At 46.5% G+C, this 21,992-nt stretch overlaps 1 protein-coding gene across 3 annotated transcripts in view; it reads right to left on the reverse strand.

The window, feature by feature from the left end:
• HMGXB3 (HMG-box containing 3) overlaps window positions 1-21,992 on the reverse strand; it is a 61,985-nt gene that overhangs the window by 18,008 nt on the left and 21,985 nt on the right. For 2 of the 3 annotated variants that reach the window (XM_036242093.1, XM_036242095.1), the window contains 10 exons: window positions 21,082-21,231; window positions 17,175-17,476; window positions 16,551-16,678; window positions 13,323-13,454; window positions 10,056-10,240; window positions 6,705-6,924; window positions 5,230-5,363; window positions 4,641-4,757; window positions 2,965-3,174; window positions 602-2,021 (listed from right to left, as the gene is read on the reverse strand). In XM_036242093.1, coding sequence (XP_036097986.1) covers window positions 1,554-2,021; window positions 2,965-3,174; window positions 4,641-4,757; window positions 5,230-5,363; window positions 6,705-6,924; window positions 10,056-10,240; window positions 13,323-13,454; window positions 16,551-16,678; window positions 17,175-17,476; window positions 21,082-21,231 — 2,046 coding nt within the window. In that variant the 3' untranslated portion in view covers window positions 602-1,553. Of the gene's footprint in view, window positions 1-601; window positions 2,022-2,964; window positions 3,175-4,640; window positions 4,758-5,229; window positions 5,364-6,704; window positions 6,925-10,055; window positions 10,241-13,322; window positions 13,455-16,550; window positions 16,679-17,174; window positions 17,477-21,081; window positions 21,232-21,992 lie in introns of those variants that run through there. The other variant, XM_036242094.1, reaches the window with a different exon arrangement.

A 21,992-nucleotide genomic window follows, 5' to 3' on the forward strand; every position in this document is an offset into this window, starting at 1 on the left:
ACTATGAAGGCCCCAGGAGCTGTCCCTACATTGAGAAAACGACACTCCTGGGCCTTAGATGAAAGCGGCCCTTCCTCTAACTGCGGAACAGAGTGGACAGGCACTGACCCCTAGGCGCAAGTGGCTCCTTTGCATGAATCTAACTGTACCTCACAGCCTCTGCCCTCTGGTCACCTCTCCACAGCCCCCTCCCACCCTGGACCTGGTACTGCTGTAATGAGCCAGGTGGCAGCTCAAGTTTGGAGTGTTCTGCTCAGTCCCCGTCATCCTGAGCTGGAAGGCAGGGGACCCGTGTGGCTGGCCACACCAAGCAGCACACACTGCTCCAGGTTGACGCATCATAACTCACACCAAGCAGCACACACTTCTCCAGGTTGACTCATCGTAACTAACAGTCACACTGCGGGATGCCACCATCAACATTAAACTAACAGCATTAACACAGCTGGCCTCTGGTTCTTTTCTCACAAGGGCCTGCGGATTCCCTGGGACCTCCTGACACCCCTCCTCCATGTCAAGGGACCAGCTCAGCATCTCCGGAGCTCAACCACACTGTACCCCACAGAATGAGCATGGAACTGACTCTTGCTTCACCAAAACCAGATAATTTAATAAACTTTATTCTTGCTGGGGCAAGAGGGAGGGGAAAAAAGCCATCTACTCCACTCCTCTCAATAAATTAAATAACACATGGCCAATTCCCGTGCCCTAAGCAAACCTCGGGCACTTGAGCCAGTCCTGCTGTTTCCTTATGGCCCAGTCTGCTTCCCCTTCACAGAAGGGAGTTTTTCCTACTGCTGCCAGGTTATGTCATACCTTGGGCCACATCCCCTCTGTGGCTGTGGTGAGGGTCCAGGGCCCAGAAAGACCCAGAGAGGATGTAGGGAGCAGCAGCAGTGGCCAGGGAGAGAAGGAAGGGGATCTTCTTCCTCAAAGCTTGAACAAAGAGGCCAGTCCTGGAAGAGAGCTGTGGCTGTTTCTCCCTCTCTTCCCTGACTTGGGTGCAGAAAAAGCAGGAGGACTGAAGTGCATCCCTCATCTGGGAGAGCCCAAAGGGGCCCCTAGAGTTAATGAGGCCCCCCAAGGCCCTGAGTCAAAGGCAACAGGCTAAGGAGCTCATGGGGCAGTCAGGGAGGAAACAGCACTCCCCTGGGGCGGGAAGAACTATCTCAGCACCTGCCCACCTAGTGCCGTGCTCTGCTGTAGCCCACCCTGGGACCTCCGCCTGACCCGCATCAGGCCCCCGGAGAGCCACCAGCTACCAGCTTTCCCTCAGCCTCCCTTCCCCTCTGTTGAATATACTATGTCCTCCAAGTGCTTTCTTGGGGCTGGTAAGGTGTGTGTACCGGTACCTTTCCCGATCCCTGGAAGGTTGAGAACCAAGGACCCCAGGCCCCACTGTGCTCAGAACATGGGAGCTCTTTGGTCAGTGCCAGCATTAGAGGCCCTCCCCACAGGTGAACACTCTTACAGGTCCCCTGGATGGATCTGCTGGGGTAAGGGCCTCACTATGGCTTGAGAGAGATGGTGTGGTCCCCGTACAAGACCCAGGCTTATTCTGCCACTGTGGCCACCTCCTCTTCCTCACCCTCCTCTTCTGTCTCCGTCTTGATCTGAGCAACCCCAAGGCGGTAAAGGGTGTCGCGAATGACTACCTCGCCAGGCTGGCAGCTCTGCACAATGTCGTGGATCTGCCGGTTGACAATCTCACGGCTGGTGAGGAAGTCCATGAGGCGGTTGTAGAGGTAATAGTGGGTGGCATTGTCAAAGGCAATGGGCCGCTGGCGGACACTGTGTGGTTTGCTGTCTGTGATAGAGGCTAGGATGGTTGCGTACGGTGCCAACTCAGGACACAGGGCCAAAGAGTGGTGCCCAGCACTGGAGTCACCACGACTGGGCTGTGTGCCTGCATGGACAATGTGCCGTGTGGCAGTCTTGGTGACCGGGTGTTGGACAGAGTGCTCGGCCTCCGTCATGTCCACAGTATAATGCTGATCCAAGAGTTCTGGGCAGGACACGCTCTAGAAGAGAAAGAAGCCACTCTGACATGACGGTGGGGACCTGTGGAGTGGGTGAGAGTGAAGGCTGCGGGGTCATCAACCCTGTTTAGATCCTCACAACACATACTGTGTCTCTGGGGGCAAGTCCCCTCTTTTCCCTCTCTGGGCCTCGGTTTCCTCACGTGAGAAGGGTGACAGTAACCAGAACAGATGCTGGATTATCTGAGCTGCCACTATTTATTGCTGTGCCTGGTCAACTGAGGCAGGGCTGCAAGGCAGCAGGAGCGACTGGTTCCCACTGAGGCTCAGACGCTTCCTGCAGTGCTCAGCTCAAGGTCACAGAGCCAGTGAGCCTCAGGGAATAAGGAAAAGGTGAGTGATGTCCTCTTTCTCCTATTACCATCCTGTTTCTTCCTGCAGAGGGTTTGGCTGGCCTGGGGGCACACATGCCTCTGGTAAGAACCATTGCTTGGTACAACGTACCAAGACAGAAACAAGGGCTCTGCCACTAACATGCTGTGACACTGGACAAGTTAATTTCCCCCTCTGGGCCTTACTTTCCCGTTTTAATAAAAGGAGAAGGCTGGACGAGATCAGTGTTTTCTAAGCCACTGTGCCTCAAATCATAACAGACATGCCATCCAAGGCAGGGCTGGCTGGGGCCTTTAGTGTGTCAGTGTCCACGATGACTCTCAAAGGTGGCAATTTTCTAGGTTTATCAGGAAGGCAACTCTGATCCCCAAGATACCTGTGTTTGGGACACCCTGGGCACCCAAAGGGACATGCTGTGGCTGCACACACATGGGCTGGTCAATAAAATGTACTGAGTAAATGCTGGCTCCAGAGCATCAAGACAAAACACTGAGGAAGAAAGGATGATGGAGACAAGGCCCTCCCAAGGAACCAGGGGGTGACACATGGCTGGCCAGCAGAATTTACTCCAGGTCCTCAGAAGAAAACTCACCACAGGTGGTTCCGTGGGGCTAGAGAAACAGCCCTGGTTTCTCCCCCACATCTGGCTGGTCAGCTCTGGGTAGCAAAGGTCGGCACACAGGGCCACTGGTGAGGCCATGTCTACCACATAGACAGGTGGCCAATGGCGAGAAGAGGCAAGCAGATCCACATGGTCACGGGCACTCTCGCCCCGCACAAGATACTTGGAGCCACAGATCACCTAGGGGGAGAGATGGAGGACCCAGCACAGCATTGAGAAGCCAATCTGCAGAGAGACTGAGTTGACTCAATGACTTCTTCCCAGGAAGATAAACAATCACCAGAGCCCATAACATTCTGCTTCCGTCCTCCTCCTGTCCCTAAGTGAAGTTGCCAGCTCACCCCTGACCTCCTGATAGAAAAGTTGGGAAAGTCTGGTCCTCAGCTGAGGCTGAAAAAACCCCCAGGTCATCTGCTCCAACCAACACCCACCATCACATCACCCTACCCAGTACCACCATCTAGCCCAGTGGTTCCCTATCCCAGCTACATAGCACCAGCAGCTAAGAGCTGGTTAAAAATGGAGGTTCCTGGGCCTCATCACAAATCTAAGGCATTTGTATTCCACACAACTCCCCACCAGACCCTGATGCAGGCTAGCAAACACCTCTACTGACAGAGCCCCCAAGCTCCACTCCACTGCCAGGTAGCTGTGTGTACACTGGAGAATTCTGCCTCTGCCTCCACCTTCCACCTTCACACTCACCAGGCTGGCTGCTGCCTCCCAAGTGATATGGCTCTCCCATCACAGCCCTGAGATCTCCAGCTCCCACATCTGTCCCTGTGTTGTCAAGTGCTTGTCATGAGATGGTGCCAGTCACATGAACACAATTCTCTAAGCAGGCTCTGCTTTGCCAGGGTGCAGGCATCTAGGGTCTCCCTCAGACACAGCTTTGTTAAAGGAGCTGACAACCTAATTCTCTTTTGACAGCCAGGCTGCCCTGCCCAAACACACATCTCAGTGAACTGAAGCTCTGCTAGCCCCCGCCCGTTTAGTGCTGTTCATGAGGTGTTATACCCCTGGTGTCTTCATGGGCCTACTCTGTCATACAGCACGACCTTTCCAGAGTGATCCCGGTGCCTTCTCTGTCCGCACCCTCTACAGACAGAGTGATCGCCCTAAAACCACAATCTGGCCATGTCCATCCAATTTCCCATTCAAAACCATCCAAACTATTACTTGGGCCTATAAAGCCGCAAGTGATCTGGCCTCTGGTGACCCCTCCGACCTGCCTTCTCTGGGCTCACTAGGCTTCACACTGAGGCTTAGTGGCCTCTTCCTCTGCTGGAACACTCCTTCCGAGTTCATCCCCGGGGCTCTCGGCCTTCTCTGGCTGCCCCTCACTGTCACTTCCTATCTCAGGCCCCTGCACCACCAGCTGTGGTGACTTTGTTTTCTCACTAAAATGAGGTCAACTAGGAAGAAAAGACATCACTGCTCACCTTTGTACCCTCAACAGCACATGGCAGGGTGCTTAGTACCCCCTGATGACAACCCAGGCTACCTGCCTAGCTCAGAGAGTGGCACCTGACACGTGGAACGGCTCCACAGGCTCCCAGATCCCATAGGATGAGCTGCCTCCACCAGCCTGCAGGCAGTGTGTCATGAGCAAGTTCACCTCAAGCTTCTCCTTGTTATTCTCTTACCTGATGGGGGCACACCTTGTAGATTTTACCCCCTGTGAGATGAGGCGGGGGCTGCCTAGCTCTGGCTCCATTCTGCACAGATTCATAGAGAGCCAACAAGGAGAAGCAGAGCTGGTCCTGGAGAAGAAGGACAAGATGAAAACAACGCAGTAAACTCTACAGGGCCAGGCCTGCGCACAGCACCAAACGCCCACTTCAATGCCCAAAGCGAGGGAAGTCTCACTAGCCGGATGTCCTCTAGGTACAGATGGGGACTCTGAGGCCCTCAAAGGATCAGGTCACGGACAGAGCCAGCCTAACTGACCAAGCTGCCACTCTGTCAAGGCCACTCAGAGGCCTGCATCCTTCCTACTTTTTACAGGGCGGGAAAAACTTCACAGAGAAGCTAATATTTAAGTCTGATCTGAACTTAAACATAAAATGTTCAATAGCTTTATTAGTATGAAGGGAAGTAAATAATGTATGAATAAAACAGCATCCTCTGTCCAACACAGGTGCTCAGTCACAGGTGCTCATACTGCTGCCCAAAAAAATGGAGCATCAGTCTGCTCCCAACATCCCTGTTTCTACTGCTACCCCCAACACTCACCTTGGAGTCTTCTGCCCCAAAGGGGATACCGCATCGCCTCAGCAGCTGCTGCAGCTCCTCCTCACTGTAGGAGCCCAGTTCCTCCAGCTTGCAGGTGCCCTCCTGGAGCAGCCTCACCAAGGCACTGCCATTGCCTGCAAGAGACAATGGTGCTGAGGAGGGCACTGCCTCAGCCACAGTCACAGGCAGTACCTAAGACATGAGGGTGAGAACAAGGGGCAAGGCCTACAGTGCAGCAAGGAGTGGAAGCAGGCTCTGCCCTGGATGCTTGGGGAGGTGGACTCAAGACAGTGTGACTTTTGCAAAGGTCTGAAGTTTCACAGAAATGGCTTTGTGTGCCCGAACATCTGATATATTTGGCAGAGAACCCTTGCAAAGAACTCCCAAATGGGTCAGCTTTTAACCTTTTAAGGTTTTTCAGAACTAAGATCTCAGATGCTTACCACAACTACAGAAACAAGAAGCAGCAACTACAATTTTAAAATGCTCTCTATACACTATGTTCTTGAACCAGCCTAATTAACAGAAATATGTGGGGGCCTTAAAAAACAAGCCCTGGGCACTGCAGCAGCAAACAGGAGGTGGGCCCCAGTATCTAATGTTAGGAAGCCCTGTTTGAGAACCAGTGGATCGCAACATACTAAATACTTGGAAAAATCAATTCAGTGGGTCATATCCAGAATTTAAAAAATGAAATAAAATAGGTAATTAAGTGTACTGCACTTGGTAAGAAAAAATACTGTTCTGTGAACGTTTTGTTTTAGTTACGGATACACACACATGGATATACTTATATGAGTATCATGCTGGGTCATGATGCAGAACCTATTTCTTATTGTGAGCTGCAGTAAAAATAAAAAAAGTAGAAGGCTACCACTCTAATTAATTAGATCACTTACTCTTCACAGCACCTCAGGAGGTAGGTAACTGTATCATGCCCCCTTTGTAACTGAAGCAACAGAGGCTCAGGACAATGAAGGGAATTGGTGGAGGTCACATGGCTACTAATACTAAGTAGCATAGCTGGGACTCAAATTCAAGCTGTCAGAAACCTGTCTCAACAGCTGGTACAGGGGGTCTCAATGTAGATCCACAGGGCATCTGCAAAACCATCTAAAAGACTGTTCAGAAGGCAGACTCCCTGGCCTTCCCCTACACTAATCAATGAGAATCTTTGGGGTTGGAGCCTTAGCATCAGCATTTCTCAGAGGATTTCCGAATCAGTGCAGTGCATCCCCAAAGGCTGCCTGTGGGCTGTGCGGGTCAGTCCTCTACAATATGGCTGGCAGCTCTTCAAAACCCCACACCATGGCTTTAATCTCTAGGGACTGTCACAAGTTGTCTTATCTGTCCAGAAGGAGCCCTTCAGGTGGGCCTGGCCCCCACTCTGCCATTTGTGCATCTTACCATGGACAAGGTTCTAGGCTCTTAACTAGGCCCTTCCCTGACCCCAGTCAGCCACCAGGTGGCCTTACCAGGTACTGGCTGTACATCCGGGTTTTTGTCTTTCTCAGTGTTGACGACCACAGCTCCTCTCATGAGTGGTGGGAAGAAGGGGGCAATAACAGAGGCATCAAACTTGGTGATAGGGATGCTGGCAGGGAAGGCCACCTGCTCAATCACCTCTGTCTCCATCGTGGCCCAAAAGTCCTCCACGTTTACCTCACTAGAGCCCAAGAACTCAGGCCAGGTGAACTAAAAGGTCAGGACAAAAAAGGTCAAACTGTAGGAGCCACAGAATATTAGCAACACAGTAGCCTATCTTCTTGATACACTGAGAGCAACCAAGGCTGGGGAGGAGGGGTTATGACAGCCATGCACTGCTGGGACATCCCCAAATCTGACACCTTAGTACCTGTCTTTTGGTCACATAGAAGCCTGGGGGTGTCTGAGTGAGACTACTGGAGCGCAGGCAGAACAGATGTGAACAAAGGTCTAACTCCAAAGCCCAAGCACTTAATCCCTATAGCGGCTGGCAGGAATCATCAGAATAAAGTTTAGTGACATTCCACCCACTTCCAAGGTCCTGTTAATCCCTGACCTCTTTCAGAAAGGCCTCCCAGACCTTGCCAGGCAGCATACATCTATCTCCTCTACCTCATGCAGGATTTACTTATCTGTTGTAGGCACCTAGTGGTTGTGCTATTCAATTCTTACTCTGGTATCCCCCTTACATGGTCCTCAAAGTGTGACCCTGATCCTGGAACATCAATCACCCGGGAACTTGTTAGAAATGCAAATCCTCAGCCCCGCTCCAGCCCCACTGAATCAGAAACACTGTGGGCGGGGTGGGGTGGGGCAAGCCCTCCACACTGAAGAGTTTGAGGACCACTGCCCAATACAATTCCTACGCCAGCCAAGTCTGAGGACCACTCCTCTACACAAGACATCTATCTCCCCCATCTCACTCCCCTTCCTTCCCCACCTCAGAGGGCACAAGCCCTCTGTGAATAAAAGACAAAGTCTCCCTCCTCATTTCCACAAGGTTCTGAGCCCACCCTCTCCACAAAAAACAGGGGACAGGAAATGCCAACTGAATATGCTGTGTGTACAACTGACATGGCTGCTGTCATCAGTCCAGAGGGTCCTCCTCTATACTGTCCCTGAGAAGAGAGGCCAGCCTGACAAGTCTCCTCACAGACAACTGCATATTTAAGTTTTGTTCAGTAACTTCCTGTTTTATTTCATAGACTTCAGGATACTCCTTACCCCTCCTCCCCACATGCACCACACCACTCTACACACACAGAAGGGAGAAAATCAAGTCAGTCCTGGTCTCCAGAAAGAAACAGCCAATGCCGCTGAAGGAGGCACATGCCTCCTGAGAATGAAGGGAGCACTCCATGAGGAAAGAGCCCTGGCAGGACTATGAGACATGAGCTCTGCAGGGAGAAGGGCTTCTGTCTATTCTGGAAACCAAAGTCTCTGCAGTCCGATGTGTTCAGAAAAACCAGCCCAGAGACCAGGAGGTAAGGGTGAGCATGGCAGTGATTACAAGCTCAGACCCTGAAGTCTGATAATCAGACTGAAGTCAAATCCCAGCTCCACCCCTTCCCGGCTGAATGAGCCTGAAGGTCCCCTGAGCTTCAGTCCCTTTATCTACACAAATCTCACAGAGTTGGGGTGAGAAGTCAGTCATATAGTAAAACACTGAGCATACAATAAGAACTTGGCATATGTAATGAAATGCTCAATTGTAGCTGCATTACTATTAATATTACCATTAGGCAAGCCAATCTGAATGAGTTTAGAATAACCTCTTGATGAGGTAACACACTAAATTTCTTTTTACAGTTCACTTTATCTACCAGGAACACTCGGAATGCTCCAGGAAGCAGTATGCTTGTTTTCATGTCTTGTTATATACCACCGTTCTTCAAATATAAATACTTTTGATCAATATATGTACTTTTTTTTTTTTTTTAATTGGGAAGAAAAAGAGATTAAATCCCAAATATGCTTAACTGGCCGAGCTAAAGCTTTTCTCCAAAGGTCCCACACCTCCCTTGGTGGTAAACAGGTGAGCTGCAGGCCTGGTGCCCTAAGGGTCACTCCCTGTTGCAATCCTCTGGTCACAGAGTCAATCAACCTACGGGATTTTTAACCCCTGGACCAGGTTAAGGAAGATTCCCCTTTATCCCCGTTTGCTAAGAGATTTATCATAAACAGGTGTTGAATAACACTGAACAACTCTTTTACATCCAATGAAATAACCATACGGCTTTTCTCCTTTAATCTAAGCAGTGAATTATATTAGTGTATTTTCTAATGCTGAAGCAATCTTGCTTTCCAGGATAAACTTTGTCACAATGGATTACTTTATTCACTGTTAGAGCTGATTTCCTATTATCTTATTCAGGACTTCAACATCTATATTAATGAGTATAAATCAGCCCCAATTTTTCTGTTATATTAAACGTCTGGTTTTGTTTTCAAGGTTATATGGCCTTATACAATGAGTTGTATATTTGCTATTCTTCTATGATTGGAATCACGTTTCTTGGATATTTCTTAAGAATTAATATGTAAAGCTATCTGAGTTTGATGTTATCTTTGTGTGAACATTTTTTAGTTAAGAACCTAAGTTAGACCAGGTACTCAAACCCTTCAGAGACTTTCTATTTCCCTCAGTGTATATATTTCCTTAAAATGGTCCTTGCAACCCCATGGAGCGTCTAGCCTCCTGAACCTCACGTGTCCTACCACTCTCTCCATTGCTTACACTTCAGCCACACTGGCCTCCTTGCTGTTCCCCAACCATGCCCAGCAAACCCACCTTAGATCTTGTTCTTGCTGCTCCTCTGCTTGAAATGTGCATTTCCCAGAGAGGAACATGGCTTCCCACTATTCAAATGCCCCCTATCAGAGGCCATCTCTGACAATTCTCTATAAAATAGGAGTTTCCCTTTACACCTCACCCTGGGCTTCACTGTTACTACATTTCTTGTAATTTATTATATGTAATATATGTAAATATTATATCAATGTAATATATATAATTAATGTTTGTTTCCTGTTTCTCCAAACCAGAAGAAGGTGAGCTCCATGAACACAAAAACTTTTTGGGTCTTTTTTTTTAAACTGCCATTTCCCAAATGTCTAAAAAGTATACCTAATTCACATTTAATAAATTTGTTGAATGAATAATAAATGCCTGTTTCCATCTGACCTTCCTTAAACGAAAACCTGGGCAGTGCCAGGAAAAAGCCACTCTTCTCACACAGGACAGAACCGGGGCCATCTGCCCCTGGAGACACCATGCAAGAAGGTGGCACTGAAGTGTGAGGACAGTTCTCAAGGTTACCCACGGTGACTGAGACACGTACCTCCACACTCTTCAGCGCCAGCACATTGTCTTCGCTTCTCTGGGCCATTTCCACTTTGGGGGCCACGCCACAGATGCCACAGATCATGTCATTGTAGTCTCGGACAGTGAGGCACTCAAACGCCCAGTAGCCATTGCACAGCAGCTCTTGCAGCTGGCTCAGCTCCTCAGAGGTTAGCGTCTTCTCTGGAAGAGCAAGAGCTCTGAGTAGGTCACAGAAAAAGACCCCCGAGGCCACTGGGGATGAGTTAATGGCCAGCAAGAATAGTAATTCTGCAAGAGGGTTTCTCTCCTAAGAACATCCAAGATTACTAACCACTCTGAGGGGTCAAGCACCCTGGACTTCAAGTGCTCAGGTGGCAAACCAGAGGACAATTCCAATCAGTTGTATCTGCCTGTACTAAGCACCTACCAGGCACTAGATGCTGTATCGACAACTTCAAATTCTCATTTAACTCATATCTTTATGAATGAGGAGCTATTATTTTCCTCACTTTATAACTGGAGAAACTGAGGCACAAATAACTTGCTCAAATCACATTGTCACCACTAACTGGCAGAGCCAAGACTCAAACACAGGCCTGTCTGGCTCTAGAACCTTTGCTCTAATCCATGTGAGCTCATATCAGGGAAAGTGCAGGAGGACTAGAGTCTTTAAGAGTGGGAAGGAAAAGCTTAAACAGAAATAAGTAACGAGAGCAAGGAGAAAATCATTTCTAACAGTGAGGGTGGTCCCCTCAGCATGAGCCCTGGTACTGATAGGAGACGTCCAGAAGCTGGGTATTCAAAATGAGTCTGATTAACATGCAGCAAGGCCAAGTCTACCTATGACCAAAGGACGGGCTTCTAAAAATCAGTTTAACCTCATGCTGAGGGTCCCTAGATGTATGGACAGACTCGCGCTTTTCAAAGTTAGTTTGACATGAGTAAAATTCAAGAGAAGTGAGTTAAGACTTCCGGTCAAGATGGTGGTGTAGGTAAACGTGGTATCGCGTCCTCCCACAACCACATCAAAGTTACAACTAAACGACAGAACAATCATCATTCAAAACCGCCTGAAATCAAGCTGAATGGAAGTCCTACAACTACGGAATTAAATCAGCAGCCACATCCAGACTGGTAGGAGGGGCGGCTGCGCAACGGGCTGGTCCCACACCCACGTGTGGCGGATAAAAATCAGGAGGCTCCCGCGGCTGGGAAGGTCCTTCCTGAGAACTGAGGGGTCCCCGTCCCACACCAGGTGCCCCGCTCAGGGTTCCAGTGCCAGGAAGAGAAGTCCCCATAACTTCTGGCTGGAAAAACCAGCGGAAACTGAGGCTCAGGGAAGCTGAAGCGGCTGGAGCCCCAGGCAGCTCCCTAAAGGGCCCGCGCACAGACTTATCGAACTCACTCCCTCTAAGCTTGGAGGGGTGGCAGCTCGAGGGGTGCCAGAGACATACAGGGAAGAACTGAGCTGTTTGGCACTGGAGCGAGGGCTACAGAGGGGGCTTTCTCGGGGACAAACGTGCTGTAAGAGGCCTTTGATCCTTTGGTGAGCCCTTCCCTGGGGCAGCAGACAGTCTCCATATCTGGGACTCCAGCAACCTGGCTCACACTGGTAGCCCCGCCCTGGTGACTCCCTGAGGCCCCGCCCCACCACGCCCCACACAACTTTCAGGCCCACCCAAGCTGTTGCCACTTGCTTAACCATAGAATTGGCCTGTCTTGGATCCTGCTTCAGGTTTTTCCTAAATTCTTTCAAACGAGCAGCATCGGGTCTCAGCGAGCCCCATACCTCTCATTAAGTAATACACTGAAACAAACACAGGGAGGCAGCCAAAATGAGGATACAAAGAAACAGGTCCCAAATGAAAGAACAGAACAAAACCCCAAGAAAAGAACTAAGCAAAAGGGAGATAAGCAACCTAACAGATGCTGAGTTCAAAATACTGCTTATAAGGATGCTCAATGAACTTAGTGAGAACCTCAGTGAACTTAGTGAGGGCCTCAAGAGCATAAAAAAGGACCAGTTAGAAATCATGGATACACAGTTAGAATTGAAGGAGGCATTAATTGAAATAAAGAATAATTTACACAGCTTCAATAATAGAGTATGTAAATCCAAGGAGCAAACCATCGATTTGGAATATAAGGAAGCAAAAAATGCCCAATCAGAACAGCAAAAAGAAAAAAGAATCCAAGAAAATGAGGATAGTGTAAGGAGCCTCTGGGACAACTTCAAGCGTGCCAACATTCGCATCTTGGGGGTGCCGGAAGGAGAAGAGAGAGAACAAGAAATCGAAAACCTGTTTGAAACAATAATGGCAGAAAACTTTCCTAACTTGGTGAAGGAAACAGACATACAAGTCCAGGAAGCACAGAGAGTCCCAAACAAGATGAACCCCAGAGGCCCACACCAAGACACATCACCATCAAAATGCAAAAGGTTCAAGACAAAGAGAGAATCTTAAAAGCAGCAAGAGAAAGGCAGCTAGTTACCTACAAGGGAGTTCCCATAAGGCTGTCAGCTGATTTCTCAAAACAAACTTTGCAGGCCAGAAGGGAGTGGCAAGAAATATTCAGAGTGATGAAAAGCAAGAACCTACAACCAAGATTACTCTATCCTGCGAAGCTGTCATTTAGAATCGATGGACATATAAAGAGTTTCCCAGACAAGAAAAAATTAAAGGAGTTCATCACCACCAAACCGTTATTATATGAAATGATGAAGGGTCTTTTTGAAGAAAAAGATAAAATGTATGAACAAACAAAATGGCAATGAATACATATCTATCAACAATAGAATCTACAAACAAAATGAACAGGTAGAAAAGAAACATTCTCATAGATACAGAGAATATTTTGTTGGTTGCCAGTTGGGAGGGGGGTTGGGGTGAAAAAGGTGAAGGGATTAAGAAGCACAAATTCATTGCTAGACTGACAAACCTCAAAGGGAAAGGGGTTGGGGGAGTGGGAAGAAATAAACCAAAGAACTTATATCCATAACCAATGGTCACAGACAATAGTGTGGGAAAAGGTGGGAGGGGGGCGGGAGTGGGGAGGAGAGGGTCAATGGGGGAAAAATGTGGAACATCTGTAATACATTTTACATCCAACAATAAAGATTTGGGGAAAAAAGAAAAGAAAAGTGAGTTAAGAGGCCAAGAAATGTCTCCTTTTCAAAATATCAGACTCTCCCACAAGATGACCATTTCAACCAAAGCCCATCAGTGAAACATCCCAAGGAGCTTGGGCCTAACGTTGGGAAAGAGAGGGCGCCAACCTTTACCTGTCTGCTCCTGCACTGACTTCAGAACAGTGTTGATAGACACTCTAGGGTCCTCTCCCAGCTTGATTTGGTTTCGGATTGCAAAAAGCAAGTCCAGGCTCACTAGCAGCTTGTTCCCCACATTAAAGAGACCTGCATGTTAAGAAGAGGTAACAGGGAAATTCACCATAATATCATCCACAGTGACCAAAAATTGGGAACAAACTGAATGTCCAATAGGGGAATAATTAAATAAATTATGGTGCATTCATAAAACAGCAAACTATCCATCATTACAAAGAATAAGGTAGACCTAAATGCTCCAATGCAGTGGTTCTCAACCTTCCTAATTCCGCAACCCTTTAATATAGTTCCTCATGTCATGGTCACCCCAACCATAAAATTATTTTCGTTGCTACTTCATAACTGTAATTTTGCTACTGTTATGTCTTAGGCGACCCCTATGAAAGGGTCGTTCAACCCCCAAAGGGGTCGCGACACATAGGTTGAGAACCATTGCTCTAATGTGAAGTTGTCCATAATACATTATTAAATGAAAAAAAGCAAGTAATAAAATACATATAGCACTTTTTTTAAGGTAAAAAAATAAACATCTCCCTACCACCCAGCTCAGGCCTCATGACCTCTCACAGGTGCAATGTGGGGAAAGACCAGGAGTATTCTTTAGGGGTAAAGGGTGGACTTGATCACAAAGAGACAGTACAAGACAATGTTTTGGAATGATGAAACTGTTTTATATATTGACTGTGGTGGCAGTTACACAACTCAATGCATTTTTCAGAAGTCATAACTATACAGTAACAAAGTAAACTTCACTGTGTGTAAATTTAAAACTACTCTATCCTGCAAAGCTATCATTTAGAATCGATGGACATATAGTTTCCCAGACAAGAAAAAGCTAAAGGAGTTTATCACCACCAAACGAGTATTATATGAAATGTTGAAGGTTCTTCTTAAAGAAGAACAACAAAAATATGAACAATAAAATGGCAATAAATATGTATTTATCAAAAATTGAATCTATAAACAAAATGAGCAAGCAGAACAGAAACAGACTCACAGATACAGAGAATTTTTTATAGGTTGCTAGATGGGAGGGGATTGGGGAGATGGGTGAAAAAGGTGAAGGAATTAAAAAGTACAAATTGGGCCCTGGCTGGTTTGGCTCAGCGGTTAGAGCGTCGGCCTGCGGTCCAGAGAGACCCGGGTTCAGTTCCCGCTAAGGGCACGTACCTCAGTTGCAGTTTGTCCCTGGCCTTGGTTGGGTCATGTGGGTAGCAACCACTCGATGTGTCCCTTTCACATTAATGTTTCTCTCTCTCTCTCCCTCCCACTCTATCTGAACAAAATATCAAAAAATGTCCTCAGGTGAGGATTAAAAAATAAAAGTACAAATTGGCCCTGGATGGTTTGGCTCAGCAGTTAGAGTGTTGACCAGTGGACCAAAGAGTCATGAGTTCAATTCCAGTCAAGGGCATGCACCTTGGGTTTTGCTTCGGTCCCAGCCCTGGTCAGGGTCATGTGGAAGGCAACCAATCAATGTGTCTCTCTCACATCAATGTCTCTCTCTCTCTTTCTCCCCCTTCTTCTCACTTAGTCTGAAGATAAAATGGAAAAATATCCTAGGGTGAGGATTAAAAAAAAAACACAAAAGTACAAATTGGTTGTTAGACTGACGAACCTCAAAGGGAAGAGAAGAGGGGGACAGGAAGAGATAAACTAAAGAAGTTACACGCATATATGCACAACCAATGACAATGTGGGGAAGGCAGGAGGGGGAAGAAAGTAGGGACATCTGTAATACATTCAACAATAAAGATAAGTTTAAAAGGGAAAAGAATATTTAAGCCCTGGCCAGTTTTGCTCAGTAGTTAGAGCGTTGACCTGCGGACCAGAGTCCTAGGTTCTGTTCCCGCTAAGGGCATGTACCTGGGTTGCAGTTTATCTCCGGTCCCCGTTGGGGTTGTGTGGGTGGCAACCAGTCAATGAGTCTCTCTCACATTGATGTTTCTCTCTCTCTCTTCCCCCCTCTCCCTCCCACTCTATCTGAAGATAAATGCAAAAAGAAAAAGAAAAAGAATATTTAAAACTAAAGTTAAAATGAAAATATATAATCCTAAGGCACTACTGGCCTGAGAGACTGCAGGGAAATGGCATTCCATTAACCGCTGGCAAGAGCATAGGTAGTACAAACTCAATCTGGCAATACAAGAAATTTAAAATAAGGCACCATAAGGTTCTGAAGACAGAATAAATAACAAACACTCTCATCTTCAGCACCCAATTCTACATATAAAACTCAAGATTCAAATTCTCACAGTGGTTGGTACATGATGAATATTCAATGAATGTTTGATGTTGATGAACAGAGGGGAAATGGGTGAGTATGCAGCAATTTCACTTTGGAGCATCTGCCCAAAGGACATAATTAAGGCTGTACACAAAGATTTAATTATAAAGAGGACTCTAAAATAGAGGCCAGTTACTTCTTAAAAATGTTCATGTATTTCTCCACTTGCTGGCACAAGAATAAGCCCATGATATACTGCTGAATTTTAAAAAGCACATTCCAAAACAGCATCCAGCACAACCCCATTTTTGTTGAAAGGAAAGCTATAAACCTATAAATCCCTCCACACTTTCTTATATTCTACAGTAATGAATAACATACCTGGGATTAGAGGGCAAAATGTTAAGTGATTATCTCATGGCAGGATTACCAGTGATTTTCAGTTTCTTCTATTTGTTAGCATTTTCCAGTTTTTCTATAATCAAGATGTATTATTTTAAAAATAACTTTGTTGCCAGGCCAGTGTGGCTCAGTGTACTGAGCGTTGTCCCATGGAGTGAGAGGTCCCGGTTTGATTCCGATAAGGGCATGTGCCCAGGTTGCAGGCTCAGTCCCCATTTGGGGGCTTATAGGAGGCAGCCGATCAATGTTTCTCTCTCATATCAGTGTTTCTCTCTCTCTCCCTTCCTCTCTAAAAAAATCAATAAAAACACAACAGAAAAAGTAAAATAAAAGTAACTTTGTTTAAAGACCATGAACAATCCTAACACTTGACAGGTACGTGCACACTGGAGCTGAGACACCCAGGAGGAAACCCCTCTCCCTCAGAAGCCCTATCTGAAAGAAGGTCCAGTGCTCGCAGACCAGAGGTCCGACCCACAGAGGCTGTTCTCAAGCCTGCCTTAGGGAACCACTGAGGAAGAAAGGCTAGCACCCACCTGTATAGATGTCCATGAAGCTATGCAGGGCCAGACAATGGGGATTTAGACACATCTTCACCTGGGCAGTCACCACCTGCAGCCGGTTGGCTGTCAGCAGCCAGCACTCCTGAGGCCCAGCCAGGCAGCTAATACCCAAAACATCACCAACAAAAACAGAAAGAATATCAACCTCTTAATAATCAGCCTCCAAGGATCAGTGATAAACAACAAAATTCTCAAGACTTTACCACAGTAGGAAAAAGAAGGTGCTGGAGCTTGTGTCCCAAGGTTTCCTAGGTGGGTGTTCCACTTTGTTGGAATCTGGTCTGTGGAATCACCCCCCAATTTAATATAACTCTCAATTTAACCAATCCCACCGAACTCCCAAATATAAGCATTATGCTGGGCAGTCCAGAGGTAAACTAAATTCTAAATTGGTGACAATAACTTTCAGGCATTTTCAATGGAAATAATGGATGATTATTAATTATTATTAACTAGCAACTGGAAAGTAAAGGAAACTTAAGAAAAACAGAGAATAACATCTTCAAGGTTACAGCTTAAAAGTTGTTTGAAGAAAGGGGCATTATGGGCCAAGTGAGACAGGGCAGCTAGGGGCAGGAATGTGAGAAGGCTGCTTACTTTTGTCCCCCTTTGAATAATGGGCTGTTACAGAGAAGGCACTGCGTGGATGGAGACTCATAATAATTCGACCAAGAGGTTTGCTCGATGGTGACTGTCTCCTCACTCACGTTGGACAGGATGAGTCGAGAGCTGTTGAGTTCATGAATCAAAGAGAAGACCTCGGCCAGCTCAGACTCATTCTCAGGAATCTGCAGAACCTTGCGCAGCAGCTGCAGCGTGGACTGGCGCTGGATCTCCCTCTGGCCGGCGCTCAGGGGCTCTGTGACACTCATCCCATCTGGGAGTGGTGAGCTTGCCTCCTGGGAAGAGAGTAGACTGATCACCAACCACCCAGGGCAGGAAGAGCCAGCCTCAGGCTCTATCATGAGAGGCTGTGAATGGCAGAGGGATGGGCCCATGACTGAGAAGGAAAACCTACGTCCCTAACCAGCTCCGTTAATAATTCACTTGTGACTTATGGCAGGTACTTTCTCCTTCTGGCACTGCTTCTCTATCAATAAAGTGAAAGAACTACGAATATACACCTCCTAGTAATGGATTCCGGTGTCGGCTCCCGTTCACCAGGGGATTTGGAGGAAAAGAGATCTGGGTTTCAGTTCTGGATATGCCATTTAACAGCTCTACAAGTGTTACCCAAAGCAATTTACTTAATCTTTCTGAACCTCAATTTCCTCACCTATGAAATGGAGGATCAAAATATTAGTAATCTCCTTGAGTAGTTGTACAGAGTAAATAAGATACTGTAAGTAAAACACTTAGCACAGTACCTGGGATGCAATGAAAAGTCTATGAATGGTAGTTTAGACATATAACCAAATATCTATAATAATGTTTTATCTTTAATGTTTTGTGGGTTTCTAGATATAAGAGCACTTTATATACTAGTCAGAGGCTTCCAGGAACAAGGTTCTGAAATGCTCATTAAAAACAGGTCCTTCTCAGGTGGGTCCCTTTTCAATGGAGGCCCTTGTGCAAATGCAGCCTGAATTACTCCCTTCTCCCTGCTCCTAGAGTCCATCCCCTTACTGCAGAATTCAATGTCTCACAGTTGGTAAACCACTGCCCACCCTCGTCAGTGAGTATAGGATCCCTGCTTATTTATTAAGTCCTAATACCGGCATGAGGTTGAGGTACACAAAAGATGCAAATTCATATTTGCTGGACATGGTATACACTGCTTGGTAGAAGTTAATAAAAGAAGGCGCTTTCTATTAATTCTACATCCTAGGACAACTCTTGTCCTGCTGTCTATAATAGTTTGGTTACTTATCTTTCTCCCTCATTAAACTATAAGCTCCTCAAGGGAAGGGGCCATGCCCTACTCGTCTTTGTATCTCCAAAAGCCTGACCCATGTAGGCATTCAATATATGCTTGCTGAAAGAATGAAGAGCTGAGTGACACTAGAATTGAGCTGCCCTAGGAGGTTGTGTGTTCCCTGTCATCACTATGTTGAACCATGGGCTGGGAGATAAGTTGGCAGAATACTATCCTTTGGCTCTGAGCCACAGATGAAAGATGCAAAGGAATGAAGACTGTTTCAGCCCAAAGATGTTGCAATTTTACTTACAGCATCTGAAGACAAACTGCATAGGTAATGTATGGCCACCAGGGGGCTCAAAAGAGCAACACATGCAAAGGCCCCTGGGTTTCTGACCGGTTATTTTATTTTGTGGAAAACCATGACGACACTTCTCCTAAAATTAAGGAGATTGGAAGGTAAGGGAATGTCTGAAGATGAGGGTTCTTGGGGTAGGCAGCTACTGGTTAGCCAAAGACAGAAGGATATAAATAAGAGTGTGATTTGAAATTAATTGGCAAGAGGTATCTAGATAATTCCTGCCTGACCTGGAAAGTTAAGTGACCTCATTATCCAAGATCTAGAGACCAACACCCACTTCCATGCTGTAAACCAACATCTAAAGGAGCAGGAAGGAATGTTCAGAGCATCTACCTACACAGAATACAATTTCATCCCATAATTACTGATCGACACGTTATTGTATTGTATTAGAAGGTACAGGGTTAGAAGATATAGGGGAAACAGATATACCCGCCCTAAAAGAGATTATGGTCTCAAGGGGAACTAAAAGAGGGAGTTAAGACAGGGCATGGTCAATGCTGGTAAAGAGAAGCAATTAAACACATGGAGAACTCAGGAAGAAAGCTCACACTGCCAGCAGAGGGCACCCAGTGGAACGGAAGAATGTGCTGGATGATACGGATCTTACATGCAATTTCAGGGGTTTATAGATTGCTTGAAGCTCAATTCTGAGTATTCTGTAGGGCTCATGGCCCTGAGAATAAAATGCCCCAATCTAATCCACCTTGTCACCTTATTTATTGATGGGGAAAACAAAAGCTTCCAGCCTAGGGTCTTTCAATTCCTAGTACCAGTATTTTTTTTCACTAAGCTGTCAATGCCCACATACTTTAGTTCCACTTCCCTTTCTCACAAAGACAATAACCTCACACCATCCCAAGCACAGAAACAGACCTGGAGACCAGGGGATGGGATTCATCAGCAAAAAAGCCTCTCCTCATATGCAGAAACCTTGAGGCCTAAAGCAGTTCTGTCCATGTCTCAGTCCTGTTCACTCCCAAACCCACATAAGCCTCCTTCCTCACGTAGCCTTTTTCTGGGCCTCTCCCTGGCTCAAGAACATTCACTGGGACCCCCTAACAGAAAGACAGACTGCCCAGTCTAGCACTGAAGATCTTCCATGATAGGGCCCTGACATGCCTTTCAAGCCTATTTTCCATATTTCTCCCATAAATCCTCTCTTCTGGCCATGTGAACACCCACTGACTCCCTGCCTCTTCACTTTTGCTCATGCTTGCCCATGAGTGCAACATGCCTTTCCCTTCCATCCAAATCCTGCCCACTCTGCAAGATCCAGCTTAGATCTGGAGTGGCTAGGCTCCACCTCGGATTCTGACCATGTACCATTCTTTCCCCGCAAGGCAGATGAGTTTACGTTCTTCTAATTACTCTCATCCTAGTCATTCCATTTGCTGCCTCAGATACTATTTCTGTCCATTTTTAAAAACTCACATGTGGCCCTGACCGATATGGTTCAGTGGTTAGAGCGTCGGCCTGCGGTCCTGAGAGACCCGGGTTCGGTTCCCGCTAGGGGCGCGTACCTCGGTTGCAGTTTGTCCCCGGCCCTGGTCGGTTGTGCGGGTGGCAGCCACTCGATGTGTTCCTTTCACATCGATGTTTCTCTCTCTCTCTCTGTTCCTCTCTCTCCCTCCCACTCTACCTGAACAAAAAATGGAAAAATGTCCTTGGGTGAGGATAAAAAAAAAAAACAAACAAAAAAAACTCACATGTGGAAATTCAGAGGACCTCTGAAAAAGCCCATTTTTCCTTGATCTGAAAATAAAAAGCTAGTGGAATGTGTTTTACTCCAAATAGTTTGGTCCAACTTCAGGGAGCAGGCCTGCTAAGAATGCTAGAAGTAAAGTTTTATGACTAGCCAAAAGTTCTACAAGGAATGTGAGAAGCAGTGATCTAATCTACAATTTTGGTGTTGTCATTCTCTATTCATCAAAATACTACTGACAAGTCCTCTACCACATCTCAGAGCTAAAAGGATGTAACCTTTCCATCTCTTCTTCTGAATCCTATTTAAGGCCTGTGTTACCATTCTCTTTGGTGAATGAACTCTGGGTTCACTGGGGCAGAAGAGTCTGAGATCAAGGTATCTGATCAACCCCTCACCCTAGCAATGAAGACAAGGAAGTCCAGAGAGAAAAAGGCACTCGTCCAGGCTCAGAACCTATAACCTGGTTCTAGTTCTGGTGTTCTATCATGTACTAGGAAATCCTTTCATTTCTACTAAAACAGGTTCACTAACAGAGCCCAACCCAAGGCCAAGGGATGTGTTTGGGGAAGGAACTCACGAGAGCCTTGGTGGTTTTCTCAGTCCGGTCTTTGGCAAGGTTAAAACCACAGCTGGGACAAATCCGCGGTTTATGCCGGTTGGTGTAGACATAGCTACAAGAGGGATTCTTGCACTTTCCCCGGCCTCTTGATGTAGCCAGGCCCAAATCCTAAAAAAGTAAGACCAATGTTCAATTCTTCAAAAGTTGAGTTATAAATGGACAGAGCCAAGAACCAGGATGAGCAGCTATCAGTAAACCAGAAAAGAAAGTGGCAAATGTAAAACCACAGTTAGACTAACTTCCAAAGAGTCTGGAAGCAAGATCCCTGTTCTGCGGTCATCCACTTTAGTCTTTTACTTTTATATTTTTATTGATTTTAGAGAGAGAAGAAGGGAGAAGAGAGAGAAAAACACGTATGTGAAAGAGAAACATCGATCGGCTGCCTTCTGTACACAACCTGACTGGGGATCAAACCTGAAACCTGTGTACATGCCCTGACTGGGAATTGAATCTGCGACCCTTTGGTGCATGGGTCGAAGTTCCAATCAACAGAGCCACACCGGCCAGGGCCCCCCCTTTTAATCTTAATATAGCTTCTATAATGTTGTGAAGTCCTTCCCATCTGTGAAACAAGTGAACTGACTGTCAAAGGCCAGAGATTCAAATGCATTTGGGGTTCAGGCAGAATGAAGCAGGCCTGTTCTAATGGAGAGTGAAAGAGACTGTGGTGAACAGATTTCAAGCCCTGCCTAAATACAAGTTGTAACTTCTGAAATATTTAAGCTAAAAGCTCTGGCATTTAATCTCCTATGATAGACTGTTGTCTAATCAGCCAAAGAGAGGGTCCTGGGCAGTATCTACCAGAGAGTAACCCTAGTGGCCTCTTGTAGCCAAAGGGGTGGGTGGTGAGAATATGCATGGCATGCAGA

The sequence above is a fragment of the Molossus molossus genome, unplaced genomic scaffold (genome assembly GCF_014108415.1).
Source record: "Molossus molossus isolate mMolMol1 unplaced genomic scaffold, mMolMol1.p scaffold_m16_p_4, whole genome shotgun sequence".
NCBI classification, from domain to species: Eukaryota; Metazoa; Chordata; class Mammalia; order Chiroptera; family Molossidae; genus Molossus; species Molossus molossus.